Below are 9923 nucleotides of genomic sequence, written 5' to 3'. Positions count from 1 at the left end.
AACTTTTTTTTGATTTCAAAAAAAAAAAAAGGAAAAAAAAGAGGTAAAAATGCTAAAAAGAGACATTTGGCGTTTCTTTCTCTCTCTTTCTCTCTGTTTTATTTATACGTTAGTTTTGAAACATGTATTCATCAAATATAAGAAGTGAATGTTCAGCCAACATAGCATTTACACAAAAAAAAAAAAAAAAAAAAAAAAAAATTTACCTACCTACCGACCCTACTTTTTTTGGTCATGTTACCCTAAACAGACAATTTTTTTTTTTTGCCTAAGATTAATTTTGCTTTAAACACACAGTGCAATCCCTCGCGTGCAAACGATTTGACTCACACTCTTAGCTCTGGCCAGGGTTTGTTTACGCGGGATAAGACCATCCCTCCGCGTGGACACATACCAACACTCAACCTCCAGCTGTCAGTACAGAGCGGGTGACGGGCGCTGTGGCGTGGTGGTAAGACGTCGGCCTCTTAATCGGAAGGTCGAGGGTTCAAATCCCGGCCGCGGCCGCCTGGTGGGTTGAGTGTGGAGATTTTTCCGATCTCCCAGGTCAACTTATGTACAGACCTGCTAGTGGCTTATCCCCCCCTTCGTGTGTACACGCAAGCACAAGACCAAGTGCGCACGGAAAAGATCCTGTAATCCATGTCAGAGTTCGATGGGTTATAGAAACACGAAAATACCCAGCATGCTTCCTCCGAAAGCGGCGTATGGCTGCCTAAATGGCGGGGTAAAAACGGTCATACACGTAAAATTCCACTCGTGCAAAAAACACGAGTGTACGAGGGAGTTTCAGCCCACGAACGTAGAAGAAGAAGTACAGAGCGGGATTTTTTTTATGAATTAAAGTTTTAACGAACAACTTCTGCCATTTTGCAAAATTAACTCGCAACAAATATCCAACTCTCTGTACAGGAAGCTGTCAGGATGTTAAATGTTTGTATGAGTTCAAGTTGAGTGATGGTCGTATTCCATGTAAAATCCTAGCAAGATCTCAGACGGTGAGATTTCACCGAAAGGACTGTGCCATTAATGTTTAATGACTGAAAAAAACCCAAAGAGGTTAAATGCTTGAATTGAGAGCAACATTAATAGAGGGATTTAGTTTGCAAGGAAAAGTTTCGTAGACTCTTGTGCAACTTAAGTGGTGTCGAAAGTGCTGATAGTGACACTTGAGTCACATAAGATCTGATTTAACTATTTGAGGAAAGTTTCTCAGCCGAAGTTTAAGTTTTAACGGTGTACGTTCATATGATTATTTGTATGTCGAGATTCTTGCATAAAATAAAATACCATTTACTTAAGCTGGTAAAAAGATGAACACAAGTCATAACTGCGACTTTTTTGTATCTCAGTTTATTCACTTTTGTATTTATGTCTATAATTATGTTACTTCTGTGCTCAGTTTTGTATTTATGTCTATAATTATGTTACTTCTGTGCTCAGTTTTGTATTTATGTCTATAATTATGTTACTTCTGTGCTCAGTTTTGTATTTATGTCTATAATTATGTTACTTCTGTGCTCAGTTTTGTATTTATGTCTATAATTATGTTACTTCTGTGCTCAGTTTTGTATTTATGTCTATAATTATGTTACTTCTGTGCTCATTTTTGTATTTATTTGTATATTATTTATACCAATGTATTTATGTTCGTGTTTCTTTCTTTAATCTTCTTCTTCTTCTTCTTCTTAGTTCCCGGTCTTTAATCATTTATATAGTAATTGATTGATTGATAAGTGTATTTATCTATGTATTTTGTAACGTATTTATTTATGTACTTATTGATTGATTGATTGATTGATTGATTGATTGATTGATTGATTGATTAATTGATTAGTTAATGATTTTTTCATTTAAACTTTTTTTTATTCGTTGCTTTATTTATGTTAAGACTTAATATATTTATTAATTAATGAAGTCATTCATTAAGTTGTCTATTATTTACTTTGTTACTAATAAGACCGTTGATTAAGGTCAACGGTCTTTTTCATGACCATGCAGATTCGCACATCTATCATTCATCAAAGTAAACCCTGCTAACTTTACTTCTACTTCTTCTTCTTCTTCTTCTTCTGCGTTCATGGGCTGAAACTCCTACGTACACTCGTGTTTTTTGCACGAGTGGAATTTTACGTGTATGACCGTTTTTTACCCCGCCATTTAGGCAGCCATACGCCGTTTTCGGAGGAAGCATGCTGGGTATTTTCGTGTTTCTATAACCCACCGAACTCTGACATGGATTACAGGATCTTTTTCGTGCGCACTTGGTCTTGTGCTTGCGTGTACACACGGAGGTGTTCGGACACCGAGGAGAGTCTGCACACAAAGTTGACTCTTTACTTCTACTCAGAACTTATACCCTGCCTAGGTAAGTAACATGGACACCAACGAACACACAGAGCAATATCATTCTGGGCATGGAGTTTTATTATCACGAGCCGACAATAGTGCCATTGTGACGTTGATCTTATTACTCACAGATGATACCGGCAAAATGCGGTGAACAAAAAAAGAATGAACAAGAAACAATAGTAACAAACAGACAGACACATGCACACACGTACAGGTACACAGGTGACACATGCAGGCACAGCTGACAGAAAATGTACACGTATGTGCCGACACAGACAAAGACACAGACAGACAGACCGAGAGACAGACCGAGAGACCGACCGACAGACAGACAGACAGCCAGACAGCCAGACAGCCAGACACACAGACAGACAGGTAAACACACACACACACACACACGCGCACACACACACTCACACACACACATACACACCACACACACACACCACACACACACACAACACACACACACCACACACACACACACACACACACACATACACACTAATAAAAGTGTCAGTACTAGTCACAGCGAAGCTAAATCTGATTGCACTGATCCCATACACCCGGATCTACCCCTACCCGCCACACCCGGTTCACGTGAAAAGGGTGTGCGAGACCACATTCAAGGACACTTGAACATGGCAGCGATAAATGACGCCACCTGATGGTATCTCGGTTACCCTTGGCGGGTTAACTTCCCGGTTTGCTTTGTCCATTTTGCCGCATGGCGTTTCGGCTTATACTCTCTTCGCCGCGTCCCGTTTCACCGTTTCTGGCTTCTCCGTTTCTGGGTTTTCTGTGTGTTTTCTTTTTTTGTGTTGAAAATCAAAAACCAAAAAAGTAAGTTGTTGGAACGTTGTTATTGACAAAATTACGTTTGTGACTGTAACGTAATTTTGTCAATAACAACGTTCCAACAACTTACCTTTCTTTTTGCATTTAGTCAAGTTTTGACTAAATGTTTTAACATTGAGGGGGAATCGAGACGAGGGTCGTGGTGTATGTGTGTGTGTGTGTGTGTGTGTGTTTGTGTGTGTGTGTGTGTGTGCGTGGGTGTGTGTGTGTATGTGTGTGTCTGTCTGTGTCTGTCTGTGTCTGTCTGTGCGTGTGTGTGTAGAGCGATTCAGACCAAACTACTGGACCGATCTTTATGAAATTTGACATGAGAGTTCCTGGGAATAATTTACGTCCATCTTATTCTTCATCATTTTCTGATTCCAAAAACATATAAATATGTTATATTTGGATTAAAAACAAGCTCTGAAAATTAAAAATATAAAAATTATGATTAAAATTAAATTTTCGAAATCCGAATTTAAAAACACTTTCGTCTTATTCCTTGTCGGTTCCTGATTCCAAAAAACATATAGATATGATATGTTTGGATTAAAAACACGCTCAGAAAGTTAAAACGAAGATAGAGATACAGAAAAGCGTGCTATCCTTCTCAGCGCAACTACTACCCCGCTCTTCTTGTCAATTTCACTGCCTTTGCCACGAGCGGTGGACTTACGATGCTACGAGTATACGGTCTTGCTGAAAAATTGCATTGCGTTCAGTTTCATTCTGAGTTCGACAGCTTGACTAAATTTATGTTGTATTTTCGCCTGACGCGACTTGTTTTTTGTATTCTGAATTTTGGAACGTCGGCAGTCTCTTTGTTTTTGTATTTGTTTTTTTTTTTACATTTAGTCAAGTTATGACTAAATGTTTTAACATAGAGGGGGAATCGAGACGAGGGTCGTGGTGTATGTGTGTGTGTGTGTGTGCGTGTGTGTGTGTAGAGCGATTCAGAGTAAACTACTGGACCGATCTTTATGAAATTTTACATGAGAGTTCCTGGGTATCATATCCCCAGACGTTCTTTTCATTTTTTTTGATAAATGTCTTTTATGACGTCATATCCGGCTTTTTGTAAAAGTTGAGGCGGCACTGTCACACCTTCATTTTTCAATCAAATGGATTGAAATTTTGGCCAAGCAATCTTCGACGAAGACCGGACTTCGGAATTGCATTTCAGCATGGAGGCTTAAACATTAATTAATGACTCGTATGTGTGAGCGTGCGTGCCTACGTCTGTCATCCTGTTTATCTGTCTGTTTGTCAGTCTGTCCGTGACCTGTATTTGTCTCCCCCCTCCCTCTCTCTCTCCCCCTCCCCCCCCCCCCCCCTGTCCCTAGTTTTTAATTAAAGACATTAAGCAATTACAAAACGTTTGCAGACTGACTTCAGGGAACACACCCTTAAGCTGTAGAAATCGAAACTGTGCGTCACACAAACGTATTCGGGTTAAGGCAGTAACACAATCCGTGTGGTGATCTAGACAGGGCAATTTATGACATGGCGCTTTGTGTTCACCACTTCGGCCCGTGTCTACTAGCTTTGTGTGAATGTGACCTTAGTAAGGGTAAAGTGTTTGCTTGCACAGCCCTTATGTGGTACATTGTTTGTGTATGTAATTTTGTTCTTGTGGTATGTTTTTTTTAAAAACTTATTTGTTTGTTTGTTTGACTATCTATTTGTCACAAACATTCTTTCCATACCATCCCGAAGAAGGCAGTTACATGCCGAATTATTGATAAATAAGGTACCTTACCTTGTTACTGGTGTGTTTTCTTTTTATTTATATCTATCTGTCAGTCTGACCGGCACGGTTGGCCTAGTGGTAAGGCGTCCGCCCCGTGATCGGGAGGTCGTGGGTTCGAACCCCGGCCGGGTCATACCTAAGACTTTAAAATTGGCAATCTAGTGGCTGCTCCGCCTGGCGTCTGGCATTATTGGGTTAGTGCTAGGACTGGTTGGTCCGGTGTCAGAATAATGTGACTGGGTGAGACATGAAGCCTGTGCTGCGACTTCTGTCTTGTGTGTGGCGCACGTTAAATGTCAAAGCAGCACCGCCCTGATATGGCCCTTCGTGGTCGGCTGAGCGTTAAGCAAAAAAAAAAAAAAAATCTGTCAGTCTATCTGCATGCCTTTCTGTGTATCTGTGTATCTGCCTGTCTATCTTACTTCATAGGATGTATTATTTTGTCTATGTGTGTGTTTCTACGTGTGTTGCTTTGTGTCAATGTGACCTCAGTAAGACTAAACTTGTTGCTTGCACAACACTTTTTTCGAATATTTCTCTGTTGTTTTTCCCCCCCTCTTTTGCTTACCTGTTTTCCTGTCTGTCTGTCTATCTGTCTGTCTATCTGATTGGTTTGTTTGTTTCTGGTTTATTTACTTGCATGCTTTATAGGATTAGCTTATTTTGTCGATCTGTTTGTTTTTACGTTTGTTGTTGTTGTTGTTGTTGTTGTTGTTGTTGTTCTTGTTCTTGTTCGTTTGTTTGTTTGTTTGTTTGTTGGCTGTTTGGTGCGCTATGTGGTGGGCTGGTTGGTGGAATTACATTGTTTACTAAAGTTGTTCGTTACAATTTCAAATGCTTTCTTAAAACAATCACACTGAGGTGTGCTCCACATACATTATTTTATTTAAAAAAGACTTTAATAGTTTTGTTGTTGTTGACATAATGACATAAATACTACACATAAACATCAACAACAATAAACAACACAGTAGAACATAAAACATGAATACAAAGTACAGTACAGAACACAAAGGGCAGTAGAAAGAGAACCAAGGAAGTGGGGACGGGATGAATAAGGTTGGGGTGGGTGGGAGGGAGTGGTGGTCTTTGTTGGTGGAGGGGGGGGGGGGGGTGGTCGTGTAATTTCAATTTATAGACATAATGACTTTATTTTATGCATTCAAAGATCTGCAAAGATCGGCCAGTTACACGAAACGATAGGCATCTTAAAAGAGTTGCTTCCCCCGAAAGCGGCGTATGGCTGCCTGAATGGTGGGGTAAAAACGGTCATACACGTAAAAACCCACTCGTGCAAATTTGTGAGTGAACGTGGGAGTTTCAGCCCATGAGCGAAGAAGATTAAAAGAGTTGCTGCATGCGTCATCTCCTGCCTATGAGCAGAGCGACTTTTAGAGAGCGAAAGAGAAAGGAAGAGAGAGAGAGAGAGAGAGAGAGAAAGAGAGAGAGAGAGAGAGAGAGAATGAGAGAGAGAGAGAGAGAGAGACAGACAGACAGACAGACAGACAGAGAGACACAGAGAGACAGAGAGAGACAGAGACAGAGAGGAAGACTGAGAGAGAGAAAGATAGAGACAGAAACGGAGAGACAGAGACAGGGAGACAGACAGGGACAGAGTTAGAAACAGAGAGAAAAGAGACAGATTCAGAGACAGAAGAACAGAGAGAAAAGAGGCCATAGCGTGCAAATATAAATAAATCGAATCTTTCTCTCGCAAGATTTGGTAAATTACTTTAATTAAAATAGCCATAGTGTGTGATTTAAAATTGCAAGTCAGGCACTGCGCAGAATAAAATTCATGATTATTCCAAAACATTTTTACGAACAATCCTATTCTATAAACCTGACCGTACCAGTCAATTCACGCACCAAAACAGTTCCGTTACGTTCCACTACTCTTTTTAGCTCGGCCCAAATCAACGCCACGCCGAAGAGGTGACAGGCGTCGACAACCCGACATACCAGACAGCCTTCAAGCCAGCCTTGAGGCAGCCAGCCTTTAGCCAAGGGGCACGTGACCACCAACCCTTGTCCAAACCGGGCTCAAATATCGCGAAGGCTCTCCCCCACTCCGACACTCACTATTACTCCAGACAAGACGAGGACAAAGACGCGCTTGGCTTGGGGGCAGAAGCAGACGACTTTGAACGCAACGAGCCCAACAGAGTGTCAATGAGGCCGAGCAGTCGACCGCCCAACGGCAAGGATGACTACTACAAAGCCAGATCTTCCCGCAAGCGTGTCTTCATCGTCGTTATGATCGTCGTTGTGCTGCTCTTGATCGGAGCGATTGCCGCTGCTGTCACTCTGACTGTCCTGAGACCTGGTTTGTGGCTTTCTCTTCCTCCCCAGTCTCTGTTGTTACACCCACGTTAGAGGGGGAGCATATCATTCACTCGGTCCGTTTGTTTGTCAGTCTGTCCTTCTGTTCGTACTTAGATCACTGTTGTTTGTGGCTTTCTCTTTCCCCCCAGTCACCCCCCGCGGGTTAGGGGGAAGAATATACCCGATGCTCCCCAGAATGTCGTAAGAGGCGACTAACGGATTCTGTTTCTCCTTTTACCCTTGTTAAGTGTTTCTTGTATAGAATATAGTCAATGTTTGTAAAGATTTTAGTCAAGCAGTATGTAAGAAATGTTAAGTCCTTTGTACTGGAAACTTGCATTCTCCCAGTAAGGTAATATATTGTACTACGTTGCAAGCCCCTGAAGCAAATTTTTGATTAGTGCTTTTGTGAACAAGAAACAATTGACAAGTGGCTCTATCCCATCTCCCCCCTTTCCCCGTCGCGATATAACCTTCGTGGTTGAAAACGACGTTAAACACCAAATAAAGAAAGAAAGTTTCCCCCCAGTCTCTGTTGTTGCACCCCCGTTAAAGGGGAAGCTTATGATTCACGCTGTCTGTTTGTTTGTTTGTCAATTTGTCTTTCTGTCTGCACTTAGATCTCTGGTGTTTATGGCTTTCTCTTTTTTTCACACTTTGAATCCCCGTCTGTCTGTTTGTTTGTTTGTAAGTTTGTCTTTGTGTCCGTACTTAGATCTCTAGTGTCTATCGGCCGATTGAGCTTAGAGTTGATGATTGTGTACTGTGGATATGGGGAACACACACTGTCGTAGCAAAGAACTAGGTTCCTACTTTAAACGCAAGAGGATATTTTGTAGTATCTACCGTGACAGACAGACAAACACCTATAATACACAAAATAGACGTATCTGTCAATATGTGTACAATAAGTGTTTGTCTGTCTGTCTTCTTAAAACACCAATGGGTCGAAGTTCCGCGAATGTAACGTTGTGTTTTGTCCACAATTAACAGCCATGGTGCAATATGTGACCCTCCACCACGGAATGAGTCGCATGTCACCTTTGCATGATTTTCATATTTTTTACATTTTCATAAAGAGTTTTTTATGCTCTATCCAGTGGTGAAAACCGTTTTAGAAAAGAGCAAAAACTGTTTGAGTTATAAGCCTGTGACTAAGGTGACCCTCACACTGTTACCGGACACTCCCCGGACTTATATTAAGCCAAGCGCAGAACCGCGCGAGGTGACATGCGACTCATTTCGTGGTGGAGGGTCACAATTAATAACTGTGTCCTTTTTTTCTTGACGAACACGTTAAAAAATGCATTCTAGAGTACATTTCGTAAAATTGGGGAAAAATACTGTTCGTTTGCTGCTAGTATTATACATTAGGGACCATGCTAGTCATATTATGTTGTGTGTTTTTTGTTTCGTTTTTCAGATTCCGAGCCGCTTAAAAACGCCGGTAAGTCAGTGCGTGCAAGCCAATGTAGACAAGAATGCCTGCTAGCATGTGTGTGTGTGAATGTCTGTCTCTGTGTGTGTGTGTATGTGTGTGTGTGAGTGTGTGTGTGTGTGTGTGTGTGTGTGTGTGTGGATGTGTGTGTGTGTGTGTGCGTGTGCGTGCGTGCGTGCGTTTTTCAACGGTGTGTATCCTATTAGTTATCGTAATTATTTTTCCACTGGTACTTACTAGGGTTTAATATAAATATTGTATACGTTCGTATAAATCTGTATTTGGCATTCTTTTTACCTGAGTTATTTACTTTCGACACCAATCACATACATGTATTGAAATGATTCCATTTAAAACTTTTCGGTCATTATTTCTACACTGAGAAGCTTTCAGATTGAGTATTCGAGGTCATCTTTGTGGATTTACGTCCGACCAAAGCCTTGTTGGAGTCTGACGGAGCGAAGAGAATTTGAGTCTGTATGTCAAATAGTGTGCAAGATGTGTATTTGTAAGTCAATTTCTTATTTCTATATTTTTCAGTTGTTGAAATGTCAGCAGCGCTAAACCAAACGTTCGATCCCGCTTACAACGACACCAATAGTGGAGAGTCTAAAGACTTCATTGAATCATTTTGCGCCAACGTAAGATTTTGTTTTATACTGCATACACGAAAGAGACATACAGAATACTACAAGGCTTGCCGTGTGATACCAATTTTAAACGAGGTTTTTTAAATTTTGAAATTCAAGCGAAAGCAAGTTTTTCAATATTTAAAAAAAGCAACGAGCGTAAACCTGGTATCACACAGCAAGCCATGCAGTATTTTGTTTATCCTACATTTTGTAATTGCGTGCTTCAATCTTTCAGACAGAGTTCGAGTATCCACACTGTCCCCATAACATATCGCCATGCATTTTGTTTCTCTCGAGTAGTTCCTTTAAGGCACAGTAAGCCTCCCGTAAACCATCACTGAGCTCCCCGAGCCGCAACATACAGTACAATCATATACTTCCATTTGAACGCTCACCGAACGGGAACATCCTGGCCGCTTTCTGTCGAGAGTGAGACATTTTCTAAGAATTTATTTTCGTGGACTATCCAAACGGACACTCAGGCGCCTCGTTTTGGTGCTGGACCTAACTTTTAAAATCTAAATAATACATTGACAGCTTGTTACACAAACATTCTTAAATCATAACCGAATTCTTTTTTCATCAA

The 9923-nt window shown here is 40.9% G+C and overlaps 2 protein-coding genes across 2 annotated transcripts in view; one reads left to right on the top strand and one right to left on the bottom strand.

Moving 5' to 3' along the window:
* Positions 1-9923, bottom strand: part of LOC138945347 (uncharacterized) — a 546160-nt gene that overhangs the window by 350244 nt on the left and 185993 nt on the right. The window lies entirely within an intron of this gene.
* The window catches only part of LOC138945340 (mucin-22-like), a 29472-nt gene that overhangs the window by 8462 nt on the left and 11087 nt on the right, over positions 1-9923 (top strand). The window contains exons 2-4 of the mRNA XM_070316767.1: positions 6848-7268; positions 8691-8714; positions 9246-9346. Of these exons, the coding sequence (XP_070172868.1) occupies positions 6848-7268; positions 8691-8714; positions 9246-9346 (546 nt within the window). The remainder of the gene's footprint in view (positions 1-6847; positions 7269-8690; positions 8715-9245; positions 9347-9923) is intronic.

This window comes from Littorina saxatilis, linkage group LG13 (genome assembly GCF_037325665.1).
Source record: "Littorina saxatilis isolate snail1 linkage group LG13, US_GU_Lsax_2.0, whole genome shotgun sequence".
In the NCBI taxonomy this organism is placed as follows: domain Eukaryota; kingdom Metazoa; phylum Mollusca; class Gastropoda; order Littorinimorpha; family Littorinidae; genus Littorina; species Littorina saxatilis.
This window is presented reverse-complemented; position numbering and strand designations above follow the sequence as displayed.